The 14,052-nt window shown below is 40.1% G+C and overlaps 1 protein-coding gene across 1 annotated transcript; it reads left to right on the top strand.

Moving 5' to 3' along the window:
* The first annotated feature begins 4,763 nt into the window (after positions 1 to 4,763).
* LOC119889784 (ras association domain-containing protein 10-like) lies at positions 4,764 to 6,584 on the top strand. The gene is given in 2 exon segments (XM_038700594.1): positions 4,764 to 5,847; positions 5,850 to 6,584. Coding segments are annotated over 2 exon segments (1,344 nt in total). The 5' UTR covers positions 4,764 to 5,000; the 3' UTR covers positions 6,347 to 6,584.
* Positions 6,585 to 14,052: the final 7,468 nt, after the last annotated feature.

Here is a 14,052-nt window from a genome sequence, read left to right as displayed (position 1 = left end):
CCTCCTGTGGTTGTCAATTAAACATTTAACATAATTGATGTTTGAGTTTTCACTCTGGTGTTACAGGGGTGTGTGCGTGCGTGTGTGTGTGTGTACGACGTCATGAGGCACCATCCATTTGAGTCTTTGACTGCAAAAACCTCTGGTCAACAGTAGATGGAGCACCTTCTTCTGTCACCTTAATACAGTATTTAACTGCTGGTGCCACTGTTTCACATGCAAGGCAGCAAATTTCAATACATACCACTGTAATAATAGAAATCATCACCAGAGGGAGACATTGTGTAATTAAAAGCAACTGTATTATTCCTTTTGAGTAAAAGCCATAAGTTAAGGCGCTGGTAAATCTACTGTGTGATATAACATTTAATAGCAAATTTGTCATAGAAATCAAAATATTTTACTGAAAGATCAACTACTAAGAAGGCCCAACGATAAGTATTCTGACCATTTGAACTACAGTATCAAGATCTTGAGTTTATCCACTAAAATACAGAAAATTATAGAATGAGCTTGCTTTCCTGCTGTGCTTACAAACATGGATAAAAACAAACCAACAACATTTGTAACTCAGATTTGGTTGTTGCCAATGTATAGCTCCCATTTAATTTTGGAATTCTATCAGCTGATTCCTGCGGCTATGAAGTAACCTAGTAAAGGCTTTTCGCTTTCCAAATGAGAGTTCACACGGGCACCTTTTAGACTGAATACAGTGATTGTTGATGTGAACATTATGTTTGGCCCAGAGGGGTTCTCAAACCATACTGCCGCTCCAAATGAAGCTTGTGGAAGGGCTCAAAACTGAGTCTTTCTGCAGGAATTCAATAAAAAGTGATTCCTAAACTCAATGGTTTTTGGAGTGCATGACACCACCATGTGGTCACTTATAAAGCACTTTGCACTTTCAATAGTAACTCCTGAACTGTGGGGGTACAAGCAAAGATTATTGATCCTGGTAGTGATGGGAAATCTTAAGGCTCTGTTCTTTTTTCCTCTCTTTCTAGGGGGCAGAGATTACTAGGTTTATTTGTAAAATAATCACTAGGATAATACTGAAAAGATTTCAATCAGATTCTTACTTAGCCTACCAATATAATTTACTTTTGCACATGTGGACTATGTTTAGGAGCACTAAATGACTGGTATTGCCAGACCCATGTCAGTGATCTGCACAGCAAACATTACACAAGATGACATATCCGTCTGCTTTGTTAGTGAATTTACTACTTTGAATTTACCCTCAATATGAAATGTGTTATGTAAATAAGGTTGGCCTGCTGCCTTGAATGCAATTCAATTCTGTCCTGTTCTTTATGCTGTTGTGATTTCAACTTTTAAGATCTAGTTGTTATTTTGGTTTTTATGCTGATCTTGTTTTGTCTTTTTGACCATGTTAAGTGTCTTATAAAGCACCACATATAATGTATATTATTATTAATACTTAATATTAGAAAACATTTGAACTCAGCCCAGCTGATGTGACACCAGTATAAGCTGGGATAGCAATCAAGTGGACCCACTAGACAGTTTGTGACTAGAGTGGTAGCATTACTATTCATGTAAAGGGGAGTGGATCTAGGGCAGGCAGTGAAATTTGGGCACAACGTTAAAAAGATTGATTCTCACCAAGTACGACCTGGTTCCCATTGTTTGTACCAAAGAGCCGTTGAAAAGAATCAGATAGTCTGCGAACGTAACATCACTAGATCCTGGGTTCTGTAGTTGAAGGCTGTCTTTCATTTACTCACAACTCTGACTGATCCTACACATTGGTGTGGTATTTTAACGTTATGTGCCACTACACTAGCATGATACATTTAATTGGCCATAACTCAATTGTCACGAGATTTAAATGTTGTAATTTATCCTTGTATGGAGCCAGAATAGACACAGGATATAAGTAGGCATCAGAAGGATTGTCTTTGTTCACCAGGCTCTGTCAGGTATTGTGGTTAAAGCAAAGACACTTTAAGAACAATAATATTTTGTAACGCCACAAGATGTGTGTACAAAAACTGGCCCACCTCATATACCACACATGTTGATAAAAGTAACAGGTGTTCATTATAAAGTCTGCCTTTATTTGCTTGAGAGCAACAAGCCTCCTGTGAGAACACAACAGCAGCGATAACCCAACAAAACTCCAGGTAAAGTATGGCAGCTGTTTACTCTCTTATTTTGCAATCAAAGCTTGTGAGTTCAAGACTCGCCAAGGCAAAAATCTGAAAGCAGTCGAAGAGAAAGGAAAACAATAGTGAACTAAAAGCTAGCAGGGTCAAATTGATGAATAACAGCAGAGTCTTCTACAGGGACTTAAAAAAAAAAAGAACATCACCTGCCTTTAAGTATCAAGGACAGACCAATCAAAGCAGCGCAGACTTCAACATTCAATTGATATGCAGCCATTCTCCTTTTGTAAACGTTTCTAAATGACCACTTGTGCATCATAAGTTGTCATTTACATGATCCAATGTTTGTGCCCACTCACTCAACAAAAGAAACTGACCCTGAATATTTACATCACTGAACATAGAAATGTAATCCAACAGAAGGAGGTCACTGCTCTGCTCGGGTGTGCTGGACTGGAAGTATCTTTGTGTTTCTGCCCCACAGTTTTGATGAATGTAGGAAGTGTCTGAATTTCTATAATGGTTATTATTTCAAAGTGTTTCACAGCCGATATTGTAAAAAACACAAGGTAAGAAGTTTGAGTATTTTCAGGGGTTGAGAACAGCCACCCAGGAAGTGGAAAAATCTAAATGTAAGGATCAAGTCTAATCCTGAAAATCAGAGAAAGCCGCATGGTGCGTCAATCATACTTCATGTCAGCCCCATTAAACAATATTTTTCATGTCAAGTCATATCCCTGTGGATTAACAGTCAGCTCTACAGCTTTCAGGTGACATGTCTGCATATTAAATCAATAGAAAAACAAGAGTGGACACACAGGGGCACAAATTTGTACTCTATAGGTGGCGTGATGAAAGTTGTGTCAGTTAAAAATGTTTTCATTTGAGCTTATTGTGAAGCTGCATGACTTCATTTCATGAACATACAGAGATGAGAAAAATGAAGGGGAGTTTGGGGGAAGATAACAGTAAGATCTGGAGTTACTTGTAAATTCTGATTAGTCTGAGTGCAGTAGCAGAAGAAGTATAAATACAATAATATTTTAGCAAAATATACTTTGCAAAATAAAATAAATTTGCATTTTGCAATTTTGATGTTAATCTGAAAAGTAACTGTCATAAGTGTAGTGTAAAACATAACATTTCCCTCCAAAATGTAGTGAAGTAAAAGTATCAAGTTGCATGAAACAGAATCTCTCAAAGTACAAATACCTCAAAATTGTAATTAAGTAGCCTGCAGTACTTGAGTAATACTTAGTTTCTACCACTGAGGTCACACACTGTCTTTTTTTAATGCCTTTTCTTAGTGTTAGGCAATCAGTTCAAATTTGCTTTGCTATTTTATTTATTATTTAGGGTAATTTTTCCATCTTATTCACTGCACAGTCGCCGTTTGTGGCAAATGAACACCAACTACACAAACAATATATATATCCGTCCATCCATCGTCAACCGCTTATCCTGCGTACAGGGTCGCGGGGGGGCTGGAGCCAATCCCAGCTGACAGCGTGCGCAAGGCAGGGTACACCCTGTACAGGTCGCCAGTCCATCGCAGACAATATATATTTTAATCTCAATTTGTTTTTGTGTTGTCGACTGTTAAATTTCAGTGAATAAGTCCCAATCATTTTCAATCATAAATTTCCATGATGTTTTAACACTAAAGTCAGGGTTTAAACCCTTTAACATTTCAGAGAGCAGTGGAGTCATAACACAAAACAGATATCAGCACCTGGTATCAGTGTGGGGACAAACGCGTTACAAAAGTAACGCAATTACAGTAATATACGCTATTGCTTTTTGCTGTAATGTAGTAGCCTAATATAACACATTGCAAAAATCGGTAGGCTAATATATCCGTTAGTAAGGCGCGATACAACGCATTTTAACCCGAAATTAGGAGGCATTTTGTTTTTTTTAATAATTCACCATAACCGTGAAACATTTCGGCAGCAGAAAAACAAATCCATGAGTAAGAGTAACGTTATTTCCTGTTGCGGGAATCCGATGGTCGACATTGATAGGCAAGATGGTAGCTCCTCTGATGGATCATGCTAAATACATTTCTAAAGGCTATGTGTTTGTGCTTTAACAAATTGCTTCCATGATTAGAGAGGCTGCTGTTCATCCTGCCCGATCTTGTCGGAGTGTCGGAAGATTCAAATAATCAATGACATATTCTGCTGTGCCTCGTGCGTAAATGCGCGCAGCGTCTTTCTTGGTGGGGAGACGATTCATCCTATTTCACCCCTCCCCCCACAATCCGCGGATATAACTCTGCACATCACTACAACCCACCTATGCAGGCACATCTTACTATCAGAATAATGCGCCCGTTAATTGGCAGCGAAACGAACTAAAAAATAACGCAAAAGGAGTGTAAAGCATTACAATTCAGAGACAGTAAAATTGTAATAACTATTTACTCTCAAATGACTGCAACTAGTAATCTATAATGTAGCCTATTACATTTTGGAAGTAACTTGCCCAACCCTACTGGTGATCAACACTGTCCTGAAATTATCATCCAGACAGTGTCTCTTCTCAACTAAAAGTCACATCACATTATCAAGTCATCTTTACTGACACTTGCTCTTGCAGTCATGTGATCACAGCAGAGGCAGTCTCGTGAGGGCGCACTATGAACTCATTAAGTGTTTCCTGGTCTCAGGAAAGTGCACAGAGGGACACATGGACCTCCAAACGTCCAGCCCCATCAGCAACTTCTCAGATGTGTCCGGGACGCAGCGCGCACCAACACAAAGGGAATGAGTATGGACACAACTGCGCTTTTCTCCAGACACGAGGATTTAAATCTCTTTTAAGACTTTTCCCTGTTTTATAAGAATCACCGTGTGTCAGATATTCGCGATGGAGTCGGAGGAGTGTAAGATATCAGTGTGGGTCTGCCGGGAGGAAAAGCTCGTCTTCGGCTTGTCAAAGCGCACAACCTGCGCTGATGTCGTCAAAGTGCTTCTGGAAGACCAAAACTCACAGCACGGCCTCTCCGCAGCTTCGCACTCTGGATGCTCGCAGTCTTACTGCATCGTGGAGAAATGGAGAGGTTTCGAGAGGATTTTACCACACAAAACCAAGATTTTACGGCTTTGGGTCGCGTGGGGAGAGGAGCAGGGGAACGTGAAGTTTGTGTTGGTGAAGAGCGAGGCGTCTCTGGCGAACCACGGAGCTCGGAGCGCAGAGGCGCGTGTGGTGCTCAGCAAACACAGGCCCTGTGTCAGCAAGGGGGCCGCACGGTCCCCCGTGGATGGCATCTCACCTGAGAAACAGCGTCGGATTGTCAGGAAAGCTTTCAGAAAGTTGGAGAAGATCAATGGTAAAAAGAGGGCGCAAACGGTGCACAGGGACGAGTCCTCTGCGGAAAAGATGGAAACTTTGGCTCATCTTGTGATTTCTCAGGATCATACAATCCGCCAGCAGATTCAGAGGATTACAGAGCTGGAATCAGAGATCGAGAGGTGCGAGGCGAAGGTGCATTTTGACAGAATTAAAAAACACGGGATTAATTATGTGCAGGACACGTATTTAGTGGATGCTGCTGCAGCTTCCAGCCGAGGGGGAGAAGAGCTGTGTTCAGCTGAGACTCTCGCCAAGTTTGAAGAGTATGTCCGGAAGTGTGAGGAGGCGGTCAGACTACAAGAGGAGCTGCGGGAGCAGGAAGCCCTTATAGATATCATCACGGTGCAGATGCATGAGGAGCTGACCAGCGCTGGATGCAGCGCAGAAAAGAGGTGCAGAGCAAAGAGACGGAGCCCGGCGAGGGCGCGCCATCCCTCCACGGCACCGAAGCAGACACCTCATCAGACAACGAGCTGGTTTTGGAAGGAGAGAGGATCAGGACACAGCTTGATGCGAGTTCATACATCGGTCTGCGCCTCAACACGGATTTGGAAGCTATTAGGAGCGATTTAGAGCTGACCCAGGAGATTTACGCGGCGAGGGAGAAGGAGATGAGGGATTTGCTGGAGAAAGTGAACATTTTGGACAGGGAAGAAGGGACAGCCCGCGAGGAGAGATGTAGCCACGCGACAGATAAGACGGGGATGAGCAGCACTTTGGAGAGGAAAAGCGAGTGGGTGGAGCAGGCTAGGGGTCTGTCAAAAGCTCACAGTGTGAACGACGACGACTCAGACACTGGCTTAAGCTCTCTGCACAGTCAGGACTCAGACAGCCACACTGTGTGGGAGTCACTGGTTTAGGATTTTAGCAGAAAAAGAATGAACTTCTACAGTCTCAGGGAATATAATTACTCTGAAGTAACGAAAGTTCACTATAATATTTCCACATTGATGACAGTGAATTTAAACAGATCTTCTTTGTATGGCAGAAAAATCCCCATATGTTCCTATATTTTTTATAAGGTCTTTCTTACACTGGTTTAAGAGTTATGTTTTGTTGGTGTCAGTCTCACCAAGACAGTTGACATAATAAATACTGTTTTTGAAGCCCGAGTTCATTTGTTCCTCTTTTATCTTTGCAATGATCCAAACACTCACCTGAAAAGTGATATTTAAAAATCTTGTGGATGTTCCAGTATACATCTCTTAATGTACAGGGTGCATGGCGACATGGCAGAAACAACTCAAAGCCAAAAATAAATAAATAAATAAATAAAAAGGTCTCTGGGATTATTCTGCAGATTGTGAACAGCGTCTCAGCTTTCACTATGACCCAGACGCTGATTGATAAAGAAAACCTCTGCGCTGTGAATCATAAACCATAATAATATCTGAAGTCAAAACAGAGGCACAAAGCTCACATACGTCTGCTCTACATCCTGGACAGGAATTCACACACACACACGTGATAAGAAGGGACAATTTATACACAGACTGATAGAGACACACAGTACGGGTGCTTTATTCGACAGATAACTGACTGCAGAATGACTGCTGCAGAACAATATCAAGAGAAAATCATTCGACAGCTGAACCTTGTAAGGGCTATTTCACATGAGTCATTCAAAGTTTTGGGACAGCAGCACACAGCCTACACATTTCATCTGCCAGCTGCTTCACCCTTCATTTCCCCAAATGAAAAGACAACACAGAAAAGTCAGTTTAGGTCGTTGACGTCTTACAAATCTCTGCACAGTTCCTTAAGTTTGAGGGTTGGGAAAAAGAAAATCTTCAAATCCACCAAAGAGTCAGGAAAAACTCTTATGTAAAGACTTTATGTCAGCTTAGTAACTGTGTTTGGAGGATTTGGTCAGACCACTTCATTACTTACAGTAATGTTACTGTGAGAAGAATTTGGTCTCTTTTGTTCTTCCTTTCTCTTCACTCCCCCGACATCCAGTGAGCTCTGTGTCAGATCATATACCTCAGTTCACTACATCTTTGGTGTGCAATAAACTGTAAATCTCTTGTCTGCAAGATTAATGATTCGATTTAAAACAACCAAAAACAGAAATCTCAAGACACCACTGTCTTTATCAATACACCAGGTCTCATGTGTTGGTAATTAACTGAAAGCACTTTTAAGGCTTCTACATTCTTCAGTCATCATTATGGAATTTATGCTGTGGCCAAGTGAATGTGACCGCCCTCCAAGGACATTGTTAATGCACTGATCCGATATGATTAGTATTGGTGATACAGATCCACATTAAATACCGTTTGTCAATGCCATAAAAAAAAAAGAAAGAACATCACTATTTCCTCTATCAGTTACATTCATTCAGTCACAGCAGCAGGCCCTCCAACTCATTGTTTAGTGCCACAGCGATGGTCTCACTAAATGATTCCAATAAGTTCCACACTGAGGTATACAGATTTTAAATGTGGGGAAAAAGGGAGCACTGGTGTGGGATCAGCACTCGTATCAGCAGATATGTATCATTAGTTAAGGCATCGAGGGAGAAAAGGTTGGCTGATGCATCGCTATTAGTAACCACGCAAATCTTGGCTACCCTTTTATTATTGCGGCACACATACTTTACACTCTAATACAGTTTGTCAAAGACGTCTGGCAATATTGTTTCATGTTGTGCATTTTTCCTTCACATACTACAGGGCTTTAGTATTCTTGTGTACCAATTTGCTCCTAAGTTTGACAGTAACTGCTAATTGTATATAATTGTAACTTAGAGACCTACGTATGTTGTCAAAAAAGTTTACTGTGATTGTATTTAATTTATATCATGAAACATGGTAAACTGGCTTTAGCTTAATAACGCTGCTTTAACAGAAGTGGCTGAACTGCACACTGTAGCCTACAGATGACAAAGTTTGAATGTTGCCCTGAAACATCTTCTGAGGCCTTTAACATAAACAGAAATGCTCTGTTTATATAAAGTATGGTACAGCATGTAACATCCCTGCCGTCCTCTGCAGTGACAGTTAAACACCTTCCATCTGGAGTGAAGACAGAAAAGAAGATACCACTGCTCATTCCTGAATGTATTGACCGTTGGAAAACATTTCTCAGCTCACTGCTTGAGAATACATTTTTAATAAAGCATTATAAACAGTGTTAAGTTTCCAGCCTTGATAAACCCCACAATGTGTTGCTTTATAACTGAATACAGAGTGATACGCAAGACAACACAAAAGTATACATTACTACCTGTGTCCCAGGCATTGTGAACAGTACCTCCTTAATAGGTGTATTAAATTATTCAAAACCAAAAGAAGAATTAAAGACAAGGAAAGTGGTTTCTCAGCATATACAGTGACTGAGTGACAACAGTGTTACATAACTCTCATATGAGTGAGAGGATCATTTGGGGTGAAATCCTGTGTTCCCAGTTTACTGTATTACACAGTGATGTGGGTTTGGCATATAGTATCACGATATTTTCACTCGGTACTCAAAAAGTTTTGTTTATCATTTTAAATTATTGATAGGCAACGTTTTTTAATCACTTCATCAATATGCAGATGGTAATCCTGGTGTGTTTCACTAAGTGGCACAGTTTAAAAGTTTAAACAAGGACAGATGAGAACTAAATTTAAGCCTGTTGCAAAAGATAATAAATAATAAAAAAGCAGAGTACAGATTGAAACTGAGCACACATTTAAAAAAAAAAATGCTTTTAAAAGCAAATGTTAAAGTACACCTTCATAGTAAATGGAAAACAGATTAGTTTTAATATTAACAAATACTATGCCAAATGTTAACCTAAAAAGCATCTCTCACTGCTTTTTTGACTTTCAAACCTTTGTTAAACAATGTTTGATGTCCTAACATGTTGCCACTCTTTGGTGTAATTACTTGTGTTATTGATATATCAGACATCAGCCCCACAAACTGCTTGTACCCTTCCTAGTAAATATGGGTGTTCGTGTTAAACTGTGGTTGAAAAGGAAAAATACTGTTACTGTTTATTGTCAAATGACTGGACAGTGTTGTGCAAGTTTGTGATGATGCATAACTGTAGTACAGAAAGCTCTTTGTATTTATATTCAAGCTAAAACTGAACAGCTGAAAGTGTTATTGTGCAGAATTGCTTTGTGAGAGTGCTCCAGGCTGCTCACGTTAAAAGGTATTTTGACGGTCATGCGCCCCGTCAAAATACGTTCACTAAAGTGCTCGTTTTTAACAGTGACAGGCTCAGATTGTTATTACAAGTGTTATCAACATCATGGAAGGGATCCCTACAGAGATAGACCAGTGTTTTTAAAAAGAGTAAGAAACTAACAGACCTTCGGTCTAAAATGAAATGTTTTTATCAAGTCTGGTGGCTTTGACCACAGCAATAAAGTGACTGTTTCTTGTTAAACAAAAAGGATCTTACTGTTTAAAAAAATGTTGTCAGAAACTTAAAATAACGATCAGACCCTGTCAGTGGCAAAAACAAGCACTTTAGTGGTCGTACTTTGAAAGGGCGCGCAATTGCCTGCAAGGATTACATTGCAGCCTCTCTCACTGCTGCCAAGCACCATATAGTCACAGAAACAAAAACATGGGAAAATAGGGTCCAGGTTGAAAAATACAGAAATTATCCTTGAGCTAATGGGTTTACATCTGCTGATTTTCAGTGGCTGTGATGTGTTTGTGTGTGGGAAGTTGTTTTTGTCCTGCTTTCAAATGTGTTGGCGAGAACTTAGTTTAAAAGCACAAAAAAAGTGAGTTTTGTGCACACTTCACTTGTAGCTGGAAAACAGAGCTGTACCCAGACGCTGTTTTGCTGTCCACTTGGATGAAGATGTTTCAAAGTTTGATCAAAGAAACAGGATTTATGGTCATGAGGCAGCTCATAAAGCCTTCAACATGCTCCGGCCAACAAACTTACAATTTATAACTATCACTTTACTATCATATATTGAATAGGGAAAAGTTTAACCTTGTATGGGAATTTCAGATGAATGGGGTTTAGGTTTAAAGCAAGGCACCTTGAGACTCCGCAGACAAAACCTTAAAATTACTTGTCTGAACAGCTGTTTTTCAAATTACTTGATAACTAAAAGAGTTATCCTGTAAAGTTTACTAACTTCCTTCTAAAATGGTAATTTTACCACATCCTTTCTTGATTTCTTCACTCTAACCAAAAAAAGAAAGGAAAAGGAGCATTTTAAAAGCACGCAGATTTCCCCTTTTAATTATAAATAGTGTTTTTGCAACAAAAATACAGAGTAACAAATAATTCAGTCTGCTTTGGGGTCGCTGTACTGTTATGACAACCGATTTTCACATGTTACCACCACACAAGAGTTAGTTCTAAAGTTTGTAGCAACGACCCTCATTGACAGAATGCATTCGCTTGCCTTCAACCATAACTTTAACCACTGCAATGACATGCTACAACCTAAATGTAACATTAAATCTAAAAGGAATAACCCTCTCTAACAGCTCTTTTAAAAAAGTATGAGGACCCGCCACAATATCCTCAGTTTCCCCAAATGTCCTCAGATAGTACAAGTACACACACACACACACACACGCCACCTTAAGTGTCTTTGAATTTAGGACAGCATCACTTTCAAACAAGGGGAAGTTACTGTATTACAAACACTCTCCTCTGGTCTGCACTCTCCCATGTGGCTCTCTTTTCATTTGCCACTTTGTTTCGCACAGGAACATAAATTAGCCTGACCCGACAGAAAAAAACCTTTATCTCACATGCGACATGTGTGAATACGTACAGTATTCGCAGAGGAAAACATGAGCACATTCCTTGTCTTTTGTTTCAGAGGTGAAGTCTGTGTAGTGTGTTTCCCACATCGTTGAATGGGGTCACATAAATGTCAGGTTTTGATTATGTGGAGTGTCCGCAGAACTCTGGAGCCATGAGAGGAGTTTCAGGAATCTGAAGTGTCCGTCTCTAAACTTTTCGCTGAGCTGGCCTTAAAGGGACAAAAAGGGTTTGAGGAATGTCAATTTGAACATTTTTCTCTCTGGTATGCAGTCAGAGCTTTTGTACAAGCCTGTCTGATTAACTCTTTGTCTCCATTATCGCTCAAGTATGTCCAAGATTCTGTCTTTAATTACAACTTCCACTAAATCATTCTGTCACATTAGCTAAAGAGCTGTGAGACTCTTTCCATACATTAACTCCATCTAAATGAGGAAATGACATCCTGCAGAATATGCTCTTCAGGAGGAGACTTTCACTTTTAAGCAGGTGTTTACATAAACGCTGATAATTCACCTGATATGCGCAATACTCTTATTGTAAATACTTTAAATGAGTCATCTAAGCAGCAGGTCAAAAATATAGGAAGAACTGTAAGAGATCCAAATTACAGCATAGATGAATCTGATTCTAAAGAAATCAGAATTTACTACCACCAATGCTTTTCATGGTACTCAGAGATTTCACATAAGTTAAAATGCATACGTTAAAAAGGCCATAGAAACACACACGACATTGTAGATTTCTGAAAATTTCTGCAAACCTTTGATGCAAGCTATGATGGGAAAACTTCAGCTTGCGTTGGATAGACAGATTTGGCCCACAGGCCATAATACCACTGCCATATACCATATAACTGGTTTGATTCCATCTGGGAATCTTTGTTACAAGTCATAGCCTCCTCTCTCTCCCCATGTTTCTTCACTGTATCTCTATTCTCACTAGAAAATAAAAGGTAAAAATGTTACAAAAAAGTGCTGCAAATTAATTGATGGGGAAACTAACAAGATCCCTGTATCTGCTTTCTTTTATTCTGTAACACTAACTAACATGACTAATTGATGGACTGTATTACTAGAAATAACCTTAGACACCACCCGGATGAAGGAAAGGTCACGTACCAGAGAAAACTCAACAGTATATCCAAAGAAAGCAAATACACATACTCAAATGTGTCAAAGGCATTTCAGTTTTATGTGAACTTTCAACTTTTAAATCTGTTAAGACACAAAAATGCCTCTTGATATGGCGAAATATATCAACACTACTTCAAACTACATCAAACCGTTGAGTGGAAGAAACATTACTTTGGTCGAATTAATTACGCTGAAATGTATAATTTTTCCTGTTGTCAAAGCAAATCCCTTGCATGTCAAGAAAAGCTGAACTTCTTTTAATGGCACAACCTACCGGAGTTCTCTAATCACAGGAATGTGTCACTTTGCGTTTCTGGGAGCCTTTGTTAGGCCTCAGCGACTGATCTGCCATGAAGTCACTAATGAAGGTATTGACTCGAGAGCTAGGACTTCAATACCAGCGCTGAGGTGTGAGCCACTCAGAAAGCACTTGGCCTGCTGCTAACAGACTGGGGCAGCCAGTGTGCGCTCATTAGACCTCATTGTGCCAGTGGCAGGTGTGTTAATCCTGTAAGGCCGGGCGCTGACCCTGGGCCCTCGCCTGTGGGATACTGTACAACCTCTCTCCGAGTGTCTCAGGGCCTGTCACCTCCTGTAGGAGCAGACTTAGCCCAGATCTGTCACCAACAGGCTCATTACCCTCCAATAACCACCTTCAGAGGGGATAATCACAGCCAATGGACTGACAGTGTGTCTGACAGTCTTATGCTACTCTTTGTTGACCAAACTGTGTAGAGCCACTTGTCATGGATGTCCAACGGCAATCTTAATAAGCCATGCAAAGTCAGGAACCAGCTGTTTATGGAATATTTCACATTTGTGTGTAAAATCACTCGAGGCAGATAAATCAAAGAAGTCACACAGACATTGTCTCATGTCTCCACAGCAGACAAACTCTTAAAGCTCTTCAAACATTGATATTACAAATATTTAGCTTTGTGTCTAGATAAGAGGTTGTGTTTCCAGGAGCGTGATGACAGAGGGAAGCTTCTTAAGTATAAAATCTAATATGTTGACTGTCTCCGAAAACCACTGTCTCATGATAAGTACACTCACTAATCATCATCATCCTTATGCCTATCAGTAATTTTCTCAGCTATAAAATGTGGAGCATTGCATTGTGGGATTGTGGAGTGTACATGACATGGACCACAGAGATCAGGGGTCTCATTTATAACAGACTCACTAAAATATTCTGATTTATAAAACAGTGTGCACGCATGTACTACGCCGATTTCCCTATATCAATAAACAATCAGCTTGAAATTTGGTGCATGTGTGCCAGCTCCTTTTCCGACCCTTTAAACGCCCATAGTTGCCTATAAATGGTCAGTGAAATGCATTAATATTAATATGTACTGACTGCATGAAGATATGGAAGGTAAATTCTGACAGAAAAGCTTAAAAAAAGAAATTTTACCCAGTTTGACAATGACGTTCTTTTTGGTGAGGTTGAATAAAAATAAATAAATAAATAGTGTTTGGTGGGTACAAGGCACACAAACACAAAGTGTTTGTGCGCAGGAGGAATAGGGGCACCTGAGCTCAGCCCCCTTGATGACCAATCTGCAGGAAGGCGCTTCCCTCCGAGTAGTGATGTGTGATGACATGCAGGATGCACTGGATGACCCACGTCCATAATTTGGATTACCTTGTTTAAAAAGAGATTAAACCAGATGCATTCCACTTGTGT

Source organism: Micropterus salmoides, unplaced genomic scaffold (genome assembly GCF_014851395.1).
Source record: "Micropterus salmoides isolate LMB-PRFRI ecotype aquatic unplaced genomic scaffold, ASM1485139v1 Ms_hic_scaffold_6, whole genome shotgun sequence".
Taxonomy (NCBI): Eukaryota; Metazoa; Chordata; class Actinopteri; order Centrarchiformes; family Centrarchidae; genus Micropterus; species Micropterus salmoides.
The sequence above is the reverse complement of the archived record's forward strand: the minus strand, read 5'-3'. Positions and strand labels throughout refer to the sequence as shown.